Source organism: Musca autumnalis, unplaced genomic scaffold, assembly GCF_047663935.1.
Source record: "Musca autumnalis isolate F117 unplaced genomic scaffold, ASM4766393v1 scaffold_2, whole genome shotgun sequence".
NCBI classification, from domain to species: domain Eukaryota; kingdom Metazoa; phylum Arthropoda; class Insecta; order Diptera; family Muscidae; genus Musca; species Musca autumnalis.
The window spans coordinates 216,872,580-216,887,329 of record NW_027411755.1 but is presented as its reverse complement, the minus strand read 5'-3'; the positions used below and the strand labels follow the sequence as shown (position 1 = coordinate 216,887,329).

General features: G+C 36.6%; 1 protein-coding gene across 2 annotated transcripts in view; it reads left to right on the top strand.

Moving 5' to 3' along the window:
• Nucleotides 1-14,750, top strand: part of LOC141395246 (uncharacterized) — a 365,020-nt gene that overhangs the window by 75,825 nt on the left and 274,445 nt on the right. For both annotated transcript variants that reach the window (XM_073970877.1, XM_073970876.1), the window contains exon 3: nt 3,675-3,797. In XM_073970877.1, coding sequence (XP_073826978.1) covers nt 3,675-3,797 — 123 coding nt within the window. The remainder of the gene's footprint in view (nt 1-3,674; nt 3,798-14,750) is intronic.

Here is a 14,750-nt window from a genome sequence, read left to right as displayed (position 1 = left end):
ATAGCGGAATTTTCAACTTAAGAATCTTATAGAAACATAACATACACCTCAATTTAACAAACTTACTAAAACTACACCCAAGGAAACTCTCAACAAACGAAGAGACATGCTGACGCCGCCCTAACGGATAAACATAACGTATAACTCTATGCAACAAAAGACGAACCTTACGTAAAACAAACCCACAACAACCACTATAAATTTCAAGGCCATACATAAAAATTGGCATTACTAATGCATGAGCCACACGTGCCTTTATAACACGGGGTAACACGACATCCAACGCGTACAACTTTGTAAGAGCAAAGTTAACTTTGGATGTTATTGAACTGACATGGTTCTCAAAAGTCAGTTCGTCGTCAAGCACAATACCCAGACAATTAAGCGTACTTACAACATCTATAACTTTATTACAGATGGAAATAGTTATTGCATTTTCAGGTATATTGCCAAAATACATTGCCTTAGTTTTCTCTGTATTTATACTCAGGCCATTGACAGTCATCCAATCTACCAACATACTAACATTAAAATTAATTGTGCTCTGAAGAACATCTAAAAACACTAAATCACCCAAGAATAACAGCTGCACATCATCAGCAAAAGCAAAAGACATGCAACCTCTACCAAAAAAACGACTAAACAAATCATTCACATACATTATGAATAATAAAGGACCCAAGACAGAACCTTGCGGTGCCCCACTACTAACAGGCAAAACACTAGACGCTGCATTCTTACTACAAACATATTGTTTTCTACAACATAAGTACGAATACATTAGCCTACAAGCAGAAGACGAGAATTTAAACACATGAAACAGTTTCTCAACCAAACTTGCATGATTAATTTTGTCAAAAGCCTTTTCAAGGTCAAGTGACAAAAGCACGGAACAACCACCTTCACTCAGCTGCTTCCTAATATTGTCAGTTAGGCCAACCATCAATGCTGTGGTACTTCGGTTACACCGGAATCCAAATTGGCTGTCATGCAAAATAGAAGAATCGTCTAAGTAGGCAACCATTTGCTTTTTAATGACATGTTCTGCCATCTTTGATAATACTGGCATTATAGATATAGGCCTCAAATCAGAAGAGCTATTATTTTTTGGAATTGGAACAATTCTGGCTATTTTCCAGTCAGCAGGGAATGTAGAGGTAGTAACAATAGAGTTAACAACATGAACTATATACGAACCAATACGAGGAAACATAAGTTTTAAAAATTTTAAATCAAACCCATCACAACCAATGGCCCTCGACTTAATTAATCCAAATGCCTCTAAAACTTCACTATAATCTACACAACGAAAACTAAATCCTTCACAAACATCTTCAGGGAAACTTGGAACACGAATGTTACTACGGGATTGATTACACACGAATTCGGAATTTAGACGCTCAACATCCTCAGGTTGAACAATATTATTAGAGTCATACGCCACGCCATTCATTCTCAGAACAGACCATACTTGTTTAGATGACTTACTACAAAAAAGATTTTTGTGAGCCAATCTTTTCTTCTTCCTCACAATATTTTTAGCCTTGTTTCTTAATTTGCAGTATGTTTTCCAATTTACATCACTGCTATCATTTAAATATGCCTTATAAGCTAGATCCCTAAGCGACAGTCCATGACGAATTTCACGTGCCTTGTACCAATCATCACACTTATACTTCACAAATCGCTTCCTAATGGGAAAAGCCGAGAGAATGCGCAGAAGATTTGCATTTAAAACGCTAACTTGAACATCTACATCTGATGTACCAATTATGGCATCAAAGTTGCATTGAGATACTACTTCATCAATTTCTGCTGCATCTAGGGCATCATAATCAACATACTCAAAAAACGGCTTTACACTGGGATTATAAACATCAAGGGATACAAAAATAAAAGCATGATCGGAAATACCAGGACAGGCAAATTGACTACTATATTTTAACAAATTCGGGCAAGACATCAAAACATAATCTAACAGCGAAGCAGAATGGTGAGCTACATCATAATGCGTGGGCATTGAGTTGTGCACAATACTCAGGTTCATTCTACTACATATATTTCTAACATTGAAGCTTTTGGTAACATCAAACAAATTATTATTAAAATCACCCATAATCACTACATTATCATACCTCATGTTATTTGCAAAAATACGAAGAAAATATTACGAAAAAATTAAAATCATATTATTCTAATTTTATTTTTTTATGGTTTTATAGAAAAAATTGGAGAAAAAATGTTTGAGTTCTTCGGCATTTTCGTCAAAATTTCACGCAATAATGATAATATTCCGTTGTAACAAATTTTTCGCTTATAGTTTTCCTATTGGATAATATTATTTGAACCTTATATTAAATCACAAGGAATTCCAATTGTGGCATAACGTTAAAATAATGTTATATTGAATATTACAACATTTGAGACGCATATAAACCGCGTAATTATGAAAATGACATGATGCGCATCCGATTTTTCAACACAGCGAATCAATCCCTTTTATTTGATGTACAGTTTGTCAAATTCTATTTGGCGGCCACAATGTAGCATCTGCTGCATATTAGGATGATAAATACAGTAAAATGGTCATAATTTCCGCGAAGTTCATTTACATTTTATGCGCATCCGATTTCAAAAATCACCATTAAAAAATACATCATTCTTGCCGTTTCAATACGATCCATCAATAACCGTGGATGTAGCATCGCACTCAATTTTTAGAAAAAATTTATTATATCTCTGGATTTACGAGAGTTTTAGATATCTGTTTTCGCGCAGTTTAAACACGCGTATCGATCTATTTATTTAAGTAGAACTGACACATCCAAAACGCGTTTTAATATGCGATATTTTCAAAATAATTTTTTGCAAATTTTCGAAATTTGAGGGGTATCATATCCGCCGATCTAGTGGGTGGATTTTTACGCGTCGTGGCTTGTTAGATTCAAACCAAAAAAATAGGTTTTTGAGAAAAATTACGCACAAAAATTTCGTGTTTGGGCGCAGATTACTGTGATCCTGTGAGGGCTACACCCTTATGTTATACATTAAAAAATGCAAAATCGCGAGTACTACAATCAAATAATAAGCTTTTAGGGAAATCCAGCTGCGCGTCCCGAATATAACAAAAATTCAAAAAACCCCATTTTTCAGGTTTCAAAATGTCAGCATCCGTTTGAGGTAGATACAGTGGATATATTAAAAAATCATACATTATAAACTTCAACTCTGAAGTGTACTCTTTAACCTCTCCTTTGAGCATTGTAAAAGCACTAATTGGAAAATAACATAATGAAACTCGTTTCCTTCAACGATTTTTCCGATTTTTTTACATTAGTACGACCACAGCTTCCGCTCAAATTATTTTTTTAAGAAACTCCTCGGTGAATCGGGCTAAAACAGTTTATTTTACCGAAATGCTGTCAAAAGTTATGGTATAGTAAAACTGATCGCGAGTTACAATACCCCATACCTCAGTTTCAGCATAAGTTAATTTTCTACAAAAAGCTTGATATAATATATTATATTTAGTTGGTTTATTTGTTTACATTTTCGTTATTTAAAAACACAATGGAAACATATTAAATTTCATTAATCTTATTCATTCATTATTTAAACATTAAACGAGTTTTATTAACTTTGTATAAATTTTCATTTGTTTTTCTCTCTTTCAGCCACTTCATCACTATTGCCTTACCTGACAATTCACATGCAATCGATTGGTTTAACTGTCGAAGAAATTGCCATAATTTATTTGGCCCTACCATTTACGACATTTTTAAGTCCACCCATCACAGGTGAGTTAAGTGAAATGATATTCATTGAAATGGCAAAAAAGAACTGCATTGGTTTATCTTTTGATTTAATTACGATTTATGAGTTGCTGCAATGACAATTTTAAAGGATAACAGATTTCCAAATACAAATGAATAAATTATTTTACATGTCATTTTCATTAACTCTCTGCCACAACACGTTACAAATTAAGAATATCTGCCTATATTTCATCAACTACTTTTCATGTGTAATTCTCCTCTCATTTGCATTGCCATCAATTAAGATAAGCATTTCCCCCTCCGGTGAGGGAAAAACCTCAAACGTTACAATTGTTTGTAACGGATGATGCATTTTAATTAACATAATATCCTGGTGAATTACAATTGCAGCTTGATTCTGTAAACATTTATTTACATTATTGTATTGTATACTCGTATGTATATCAATATTAATTGCACTTTTGTTGTACAATATTAAAATGTATTGAAGTGAAATTAATATTTGAAATGTATGCACATGTGGGATAAAGTGTCATGGGACATACCAGTAAGCAAATATTTGAACTCTTACATTTCAATGCCAATTCGTGTTTTGGCTCCATATAAGTCACATGTTTCGACAAGATGTGAGTGGCTAGCGACAGATTGAGAACTTTGAAGAGATACTCAACTCTCGGCTCTGCGGATGACTTTGCTTTCCTAATGACAATGAGTTTCACATCCATTGTAAATTGTGGTGGTTTCTCTGCGGATTTGCTTGACAAAATTTCGATTAAAATAACTTGTTCACCTATTCAGATCAGTCAGTGAAACATCGCCAAACGTTACTGAAGTCCTATCTTCTTTGTTCACATAAAATTTTGTCTCATTTCAGATATTTGAGCACCAAGTAGATAGGGAACGGCTGCAGCTGATCCACCGGAACATCTTTTCTGGCACCGGAACATTAGAAGGATTGAGTAGTTTTGTAAAGCGGGGATCACTTGATTGATGAAAGTGCGGCGTTCAGTGATGCTGAAGTCGAGCGGTCTGCTGATGGAAGCAATTATAGAAAAAGGCATACCCCTCACCCTGAGTAAATTGAACATTTCATCTATCGATGAAGTGCCCGATGGATCAGCTACAGCCGCTAACTATCTACTTGGTGGTCGAATATCCGAAGTGATTGTATGTGAACAAAGGAGACATGATCCCAGTCACGTTTGGCGATGGTTCGCCGACTGATCAGAAGAGACGAACAAATTATTTTAATCGAAATATTTGTCAAGCAACTTCCTCGAAAAAAAAAACATAAAATAGCTGTAAACAGGACCACAAGGAGCAACATCGGTATACATTCCAATTGATCTTCGAACATACCCCAAACTGCACTTAAACAAAAATATTGAACTTTGTGGGGAGATACCCGAAGAAATGGACCGATATAGTCAATATTTGAACTTTATCTAAGATTCGCAGCCGTCGTCAAATTACGCGATTTGATGTGCAATGTATGGAGCTACTCTGTTACTGCCCTCGGGATTTTTATTGCGCACCATTTTAGGGAAAGTTTTGAACATTTGTGGGAGAGAAACCTGAAGTAGTAGACTGATATGGCTCATCTTCGAACTTAAACTAAGTTTGGACAAAATATTATGAAGGCCAAATTTTGGACCAAATCGATACATCGATTCGAGAATTATCGTGCGCTCCATCCACTACACATGGCGTTATAGGAGTTTTTACACCTTTCGGGCTATTTTCTCAGGAAGTATGGACTTGCCCCTGAAAAAGCTTGTACCTTCGTCGGCTGCGGATTTAAGTTTTTACAATAAAAGTCAAAGCGATTCGAGAGCAGGTTCCGAAATTTTGTTTGGGAGGTACTCGAAGGAGTAGCCCGATAGATTCAGTATTGGTAGCACATATATGGCTGGTAGAAATTTCACTATGTATCAAATCGGTTACTCCTTTAAAGAGTTATCGTGAGCATTATTTTTTCGAACATATCGAAATTTTGTGGGGGAAAACCTGAAAGAGGGAACCGATGCGGCTCGTCTTCGAACTTAAATTAAGTTTGGACGAAGGCCAAATGTTGGACAAGATCGGTTCATCCGTTCGAGAGTTATCGTGCGCTCCAGCTATTCAGACAGACAAACGGTGGTCTCCAAATGTTCTGAATCGGACTTTTGTGGGGGAGGTACCTGAAAGAGGAGACCGATTTTCTGAATCGGATTTCGTCCAAACATACTTGGGGCCTAATACCATTATTTCGATGAGGCACAAAAAGTGCCTCGTTATTCTAAAGACTGGGCATAAACATGATGCATGTATAAACTATGGCACTCTCGGCTAATTCTGGTCTTTATTGACCTCGCAAAACGTAGAGTTATCAATAAGACCAGCCAGCGCTATACCCCTGTGAACAGAGGAAATTCATGCGTCTGACAACAGTATGGATAAACTGAGCTTCACATTGTTAAATACCCCTCTATATAGAGAGAAGCCGCCAGGGTGAAGGTTGAATTCTCCATATTCTTTTCAACTTGTCCAACCATTTTATGGGCGGTTTTGATTTGCCCTTGATGAGATCTACTGAGATGCTGAGATCTACTGATTACACTATGCAACACTGAAAATGCAAACAACTTCTCGTATGCATTTTTTGAAAGTACATATTTAGACTATAAAAACCCTAGTAGGGTTGTGTCCTGTCAGATCCAGTTCGGATTTTATGGTCTCATCTAAACCGGGCTAAATCTACACTTTTTTGCATTTATCAGGCCTTTATCTCAGAAACGAATAGGAATTTGGCCTTGCTGTCTTTAGCAATATTGTAGCCCTAAACTAGTAGAACTTATCTTTTGAGAAAACCACATAAGAAAAACTCCATCTAGGGCATCAAAATCTATAAAATATAGAAAAATTTACATAAATGCTGAAATTCTGGTCAGTATCAGCTAAACTATTAGGAGTTGAACTAAGTAACCCTTTGCAAAAATCTTCAAAATAAAGTTCTCAACAATTCTTTACAACATTCTGAAAAATGTACTGAAAACGGCATAGAGCTATTTTACAACAATGACATGTTCTGAAGAGTTGTGTATAACATTCCAGGGAATATTTGTCCAAAAGAAAATATTCAGAACAAATTAACGGTTTTGGAGATCCGGTGCGAAATGTATAAAAATTGTGTATTTTTTCATATATTTTGAAATTTGAGGCAATAAATGTAGTTTTTCGAGTTTATTATTTCTCCAAATATTTTATTCTTGTCCTTATCTACAAATTTGCTTCAGAGGTCAGAAGAAGATTCGCATTGGTTTCAGAGATATAGCCCCGAATTTCTTTAAAAACTCAATATTTAACCATGTTTAGATGGGGCCATAAAATCCGAGCTGGATCTGACACAACAAAACCAAACTAGGGGTTCTTGTCGTTTGGGTCTGTACTTTCAAAAAATCCTGAGTTCGAATTGTTTGCACAAGATCACCTTAAAATGCGATTTTTCAGTCTGGCGATTATTTCAGTTGTCCTAAAACACGACTTTCGACTTTTTCATAACCGCAGAAAAACGACTATTCGTCGATTTTCTAGTATTCTTTTGAATTTGTAAAACTGCCAAGTCTACAATCTATGGGCAAACTCGAAACTCGATCACAAGATAATCGATTATGCTAGTTTCTCTCCAGACAAAAGTCGACTACCATTTTTAGACTTTTGACTGCAAAAAGTCGATTAATCGATTAATCTAAAGCATAGCCGACCAAGAAGAGCGAGCGCTTAAATTGTTTATGTGTGGGTAAAATTACACTGACAGAACAGGGTGATGATTTTCATATTGAGTGTGAAATGAAAAATATATTGTTGGCGCGTTCGCTTTGTATGACTTAAATTAAAAATAATATAAATAACTTCATAATTTGAAAAGTATTTTTCTTCATATGTTAATTTTTTTGAGAGAAAAAACAAATTGTATATAAACATGATTTTTTAAGACTTTCTAAGCATACATACATTTTTTATTGTTGCATTGCAGACGAGGCATTCTGCGTCATTAAAAATATTAATACAAAGCAAAAATCATTTTCAAATTCTTCCCTCCACATATTTGCTGTACAACTGCAAAATCTTTTCTGTGTACCCAAAAATAAACAAATAAAGCGGCATCAACCTGCTTGCATGAAATTCAGTACAAGACTGAAGTAAAAAAATCAAAACATTTGCTCTCTTACTTTGCGTTCGGGTCGCGTGTGTGTGATTTGCCGAAAAACTTCGTAACCAAATCAATACCCACGAACGGGTTTGATCTAAAGTCGATTTACCTATCCCCACTACTGATCTGTTTGGGATCTAATTGTGCCCTAATTGTCTTTAATAGAAAGAAAGACTAATTGGTCTGTAGTCTTTGGGTAATGGGTTCTCCGCTTTGCGGATGTAGGTTACCTTTACCCCTTTCCATAGACAAGATATGTGCAAGAAACGCAGATAGGTCTTAAAAATCTCCGCCAGGATCGTTAGTACTGACTGTTCCGCATTTTGAAGCATAGCTGGTCCCGGTTTTCTGTAAGGCTGAAAGCTGTTAATCACTCATTGAAGTCTAGAGCAATTACTTTATCTGTCTATCAGCTGTTCATCCTCTACAGTTCGGGTTTGATTGTGATTTGTTATAGGGAGGACACCATCCGGTTGGTTTTCTTCTTCCCAATATGGATGATTGAACAGGAATCTGCATAGCATAACAGAAGAGTATTGGTTTGGGAATCCACAGATTCTTCGACATTCTCAACTATGTGCAAACTATTGCTTCTGCGCAATTTTGAACCCGTCAGGGCTATGAATTCCGTTTTCCTCTGACATCCCTCTGTATTACTCCAAGTAGAGAAATTTCGAAGAGTATCATCCGGTAGTTCGATGAGGATTTCGTTTTTAACCCAGATATGCCCATTGCTTGATCGTGATCATTTTAAAAGTATTTTTATATTATTTTAGATGCAAATGTGAAATAAAAACAGTATGTTTATATGTTTTTTAAAAAAATTTTGAAAAAAGTGGTTTTTGAGCCCCCTTTGGGACACAGGGTTTTATCTTATAACTGGGAGTTATGGGACACAAAACATTTGACATATAGTCCGAAGACACCTTTTCGGTATCTAGTTAACGTTTTTTCGTAGTAGGCTCCACATCGTGTATGTTTTCGTTATAAAACTACCCAATAATTAATCGGTCATAACGCAAATCATTGTAAAAACTAAGCGATAGGTGGCAACTTCGATGAACTAGACCTCAAAACTCAAAAATAGTAGCTCAAAATAATGGAATCACATAATATCCCAAGAGCTACAGATGTGTACTGAGTGTATCACCAAAATAAACGGTACTTTGATAAACATAACATATCAAATTACCAAGAATTTTGTGTGTCCTATATATAGGACGCTGGGCATATCTGGGTTAATTTATATCGGCCACTCACCTCATAATCTTTTTTGAAATTTTGGGGTGTTAACCCCGTTAAATATTCTTTTGTAAAATAAAGTAGAATACGGACTCACCTCTGACATTGTTGCCATTGCTTCCCCAGTGTATCGCATCCAAAGATAACCCAGCCTATACTCCCTAGTTTCTTCAGTAGCTCCTGCGTGACCTTACCAAGTAGGTCGGGGTCTTTAAGACATGTAGATCGAAGGCAGTATCAAAGGCCTGCTCCTTTTTTCGTAGATGAGAAAAAATCGAAAAACAAAAAATCGCCGGAGGGATTTTCAAATATTTAGGTTTTCACGATTTTGCTTGGAAACCGCAACTACTATCGAAATGGGGTTAGAGTGCAGTGAAAATTCCCTACAAGATTGACCCTAATGGTATTTTCGTAGGTTTTAACATTTTTTTCATATAGAAGTTCACATTGGGGCAATGCACTGACTGAGGTTCCCAAGGAAAATCCTCCTTATAAAACAATGTCATGCAGGGTACACCATAACTAACTTTAAATGAAAACCGCTTACACCTGGGAAGTTTTTGCGGATTGTGAAACTATAATGTTCACATATAAGAAAAAATACAAAAACAAGAAAAACTCGCTGTAGTGATTTTTAAATAAATCGCGGTTAAAGGTCACATTTCTAGGCTTATTTTAGGTTTCAAGGATTTTTCTTGGAAACGGCAGGTGTAAGCACCTTTCATTTAAAATTAGTTAAGGCGCACGCTGAAGGTCGTGTGTTTGATTCCCAGGTCAAGCAACATCACAATTTTCAAGTGTGACAAAATACCCCTCATGAATGTTGGCGACATTTCCTGGTGTTTTAAGACACGCCGCCCGGCGATAAACAGTAATTCCCATATCATTGAGTTAATATGAATCTGGGTGCACTCATTGATATGAGAGAAGTCTCCCTTGTCCCGTCTGGGATGTTTCTGGAACAATTATACATATATATACATGCTCTAACTTTGTCTCAATTCTATGCGGTGAACACAGGCTAAGGGACAAGGCCTTATTATACCCTCAACCATAATATGGAGGGTATACTTAAATTTGTCATTCTGTTTGTAACACATCGAAATATTCATTCATATTCTTGATCAGGGTAAATTTCTTAGTCGATATAACCATGTCCATCCGTCCGTCTGTTGAAATCAAGATACAGCCCGTTATTTTTAAGATATAGTTTTTTAATTTGGTATAGAAGTTTATATTAATTCTGGAGTGTTTGGAATTTCAAAACGGGCATATCGGGCCACGTTTTGATATAGCCACCATAGAACGATACCACCCGATTTTCGGTATTTTGAAGGATTTAGCCTCGTTACCACACCGAAACGGCTGAAATTTGGTACTTAGTCTTCGTTGGGGGTACAAAAATTTCCCCCAGAAACTTTTCGGTATATGTCAATGCCTTCGTATAGCCCCATAGAACGTACCTCCCAAGTTTCGGTGTTTTGAATGTTGTGGCCTCAATATTCTTCAGATATTCCACGATGCTGGAGTTTTACGACACCTTATAATTTCGTCATGATCTAGTAATTGACAAAAAGATGGCGACAATTTTTTTCAGCAAAGCGGAGTGATTTCAATGGAAAGTCCAAAATTTTGTCAAAACAAAATTGCACTTATCCGATATTTTCAGTTATGCGGAGTTTCACTAATGCTGAGTAAATAGTGAGAAATTTATCTAAAAATGCAATGGTGCAGGAACTCGATTTCAGTTATCCGATATTTTTCAGTAAACCGACTTACAGTAAAGCGGAGTCGACTGTAGGTACAGGCCCGCGTCTTAGTATAGCCCCCATAGAACGGTACCTCCCTATTTCCGGTATGTTGGTTGTGGCCTCAATATTCCAGCGAAATGACTGAAATTTGGTATTTTGTCTTAATTTGGGAGATTGAACGTTCCATATGAAATTTGTGGGTATAGGTCCACTCCTTAGTATAGCCCCCATAGAACGCAACCTCCGTATATACGGTATGTTGAAGGTTTTGGCCTCAATATTCAACATTTGGGGTATGAAAAGTTCCGTATGAAATTTTCCGGTATAGGTCCACGTATTCGTACCTCCCGATTTGCTGTGTTTTGAAGGTTGTGGCTTCAATACTCCTCAGAATTGGCTGAAACTTATCGGTATAGGCCCACACCTTCATATAGCCCCCATAGAACGGTACCTCCCGATATCCGGTATTTTAAAGGTTGTGGTATAAATATTCCACCGAAATGGCTTAAATTTGGTACTTGGTGTTCATATGGGGTATTAAACGTTCTATATGAAATTTTTCGGTATAGGTCCACGCTGAAATTTTGTATTTTGTCTTTGTTGGAGGTAAAAGCCTTTCTGAAGGAAATTCGTTGGTATAGATCGACATTTCGATATAACCCCCACAGAACCGTACCTCCCGATTTTCGTAATTCTGAAGGTTGTGACGTCGATATCCCACCGAAAGACTGAACTTTTTTATTTAGTCTTCCATGTGGTTATAAAATATTCCAGAAGAGAATTATCAGTATAGATCCGCGGGTTCCTATATCCCCCATAGAAGCGTACATCTTGATTTGCGGCATTTTGAAAGTTTTACTGAAATATCGGAAATTTGGTATTTAGTCTTCTTTAAGTTTAAAAACTGTCCGCCACAAATTTGTAGGTATAAATTGATGTTTTGATATAGCCTCCCGAAATTTGGTATTTTAAAAGTTTGCCACACTTGCTGCGCAATTTGCCGAACTTGCTGAAATTTGGTATTAATCTTCTTCATAAACAAAAGTAAACTAATTGTTCAGTTTTACGTCAATAAAACTCGTGGTGGAGGGTTTAACAAGTTCGTCTGGCTAAACTTAACGCCGTTCTTACGTGTTTTTGAACAAATGATGCTCCTGGACTAGGCCGATGTCGATGTCTACGGTCGAGAGGGTTTTCATGATTCAGCAGCAGAAGTAGCTTTGAAATTATGCAGACTTATCTGCACAAAGCTAAGCTTTTGCTGATTCCTTCCTAGCCCGAAGTTAAACACCTTCTCTTGATTTCTTATATTGTCCTCCCTTGACTTGTCGGTGGCAACCTTGATGACAAGCCATTTTTCTTCTAAAAGGAGTAAAGAATTCTTCCCTTTCCTATCTGTAGACCGACTTGCTTTTTCTCGACTAACTTCAATATTCTTTCCAGTTCCATTAAAGGAGAAGGGACCCATACGCATTTTAAAGTAACACAAAGCTAGAAAATAGTAGAAAATAATTTAAAAAACACAACTGTCAATGAGATTGGCAAACGCGTTTTAGCAGTGATGTTGACTCAATTAAATAGTTTGGCAGTATCTCAGTGTTAAAGTCATACATATCGCTCATTTACTCAAAGAGTGGCATAACTCAAAAAATGCGTTTTCTGAGTTAGCAATTTATATTTTTTCTGCGACTCCTACTTTATCTTGTGTCAAATTTTCATGTCGATATCTCTAAAACTCAACTAGTTACAGGTCATTCACTACGAGTTTGGCATAATTCAACAAAAAAGTTTTTTGAGTTTATGAAGGACTAAAACACTTCAAATCATGCTTGACCTTGCACATAAATTTAACACTGATATCAGGCAAGCTGTTTACAAAATATCGTCCAAGTAGTTATTTTGGTTTTTGTGTAACAATCATTTCAAGTTGGGAATTCAAATTTCGATCGCCAACTTAAAACGCGTTTTTCTCGAAACTGGATTTTTTGAAATGTGTCACTATTTGAGTAAATGAGCGATATGTACTTATGCTCATGCATATGTGTAATTTATGATTACTTTGTCGGTGATCACAGCGCTGCGGGTAAATAATTTTAAATCTGACACAATTCTATCTTTTCTTCTGCATGCTTGCCAGAAAAATAAAATAGCAACGAGTTCAATGCACTGCAAAAATAGCATATCACACAAAAATCCACATACATACGTACATATGTACATACATATGTTCATTGTTGTTTATATAAATTCTGTTTAAAAAGCATTTTTAAAGATAACCTGTAGGTTATGTTTTCATATATTGTTCTATTTTTGAACAAAATGTTGACAAAGGTCAAGGTATAAAAATGAAGATACACAGTCTGTTAATTTCTGTTGAACTAGTAAAGTATTATGAGTCGGTTTCGCCGTCAGAGATACACCCTCAACCTGTGCGAATTTAACATTTTTGAGAAAAAAATGATTTTGGATTAAATCTCAAAAGTGTTGCACCTAAAGGAATGGACCAACATAGTTAATTCTGGAAGAGGGTCTTACTTTGGGAGTCATTCCTTTCGATACATATCGAGTCCACTAGTCATTTTCGTTGGTCACCGCATATTTAGAGGTTTTGGATCATTATATGAGGAAACATGCACTTGGCCACGAAGAAGATAATATCGCTGTAAACAGGACCAAAAGGAGTACGTGTGGTAAGAATTTGCAAAGTATAATCGGACAGTATCTGAAAACATTTGATCTTTTGTGTAGGAGGTACCCTAAACAAATTTTGAACAAAATATTACGATATCCAACGTTTGGGCCAAATCGTGAGCTCGGTTTATGAGTGGTTATGAGCTCAGTTTATGAGCTCATGTTAGCGAATATTTGCGAACTTTAGGGGGCGGAGGTACCGAAAGGAGTGGACCGTTAAGTACCATTTTCGCACTTTGTCTTAGATTTACAGAAATATTGTGATATGCAAAGTTGGGCACAACCCATTCGAAAGTTATCGTGTGATCCAGCCACACAGACATACAGACGGACGGACATCGCAAAATCGACTCCAAATTGTCTGAAACGGACATCGTCTAAATATCTTTGGATTTCGATGAGGCATATTTTGGTCATATGGTAGTGTATTTACCCTCGTTAGTCTAAGGGCGACGTAGGGGATGAAAGATACCAATGAACGGTCCCTGACCGACTTTAACATCGCAAAGCCCAGGATTTATCTTGGTCCCTCTTTCATCTCAAGTGGACACTGACCTTTTCGTGGTGTCACCTGGTGTGCTGCATTTAACAACCGTTAAATGTAGTGAGTTAAGATATGCCGCGGGTGTCGGGTTATTAACCCTCCCCTAGAAAAAGCAGCCTACTATGAAAAAAAAAAGAAAGAAAAGATAGAAAAAGTTCACGACCCCTGCATACGTTTAGAGGACCATGATCTGCGAATCTGCACCAGGAATGTTCGCACTCTTTATAGAGAATGTGCAGTTTGCGCATTGGCGGATGTACTTGAAAAGTACAAGGCCGACATTATTGCCATATAGGAAATACGATGGATTGGGAAAAGCGTCACAATAAAACCTAAAAGTAACACAATGTATTATAGCTGACATGACACAAAGCATGAGTTTGGCTGCGGTTTTGTAGTTGGTCGGAAGCTAAAACATCTGGTCTCCAGCTTTACTCCAGTGAATTAAAGACTTGCTACAATACGGATAAAAGCAAAATTCTTTTACATTAGATTTATCTGCGCTCATGCTCAAACCGAAGACAAGGACGAACAGACCAAAGATATATTCTATG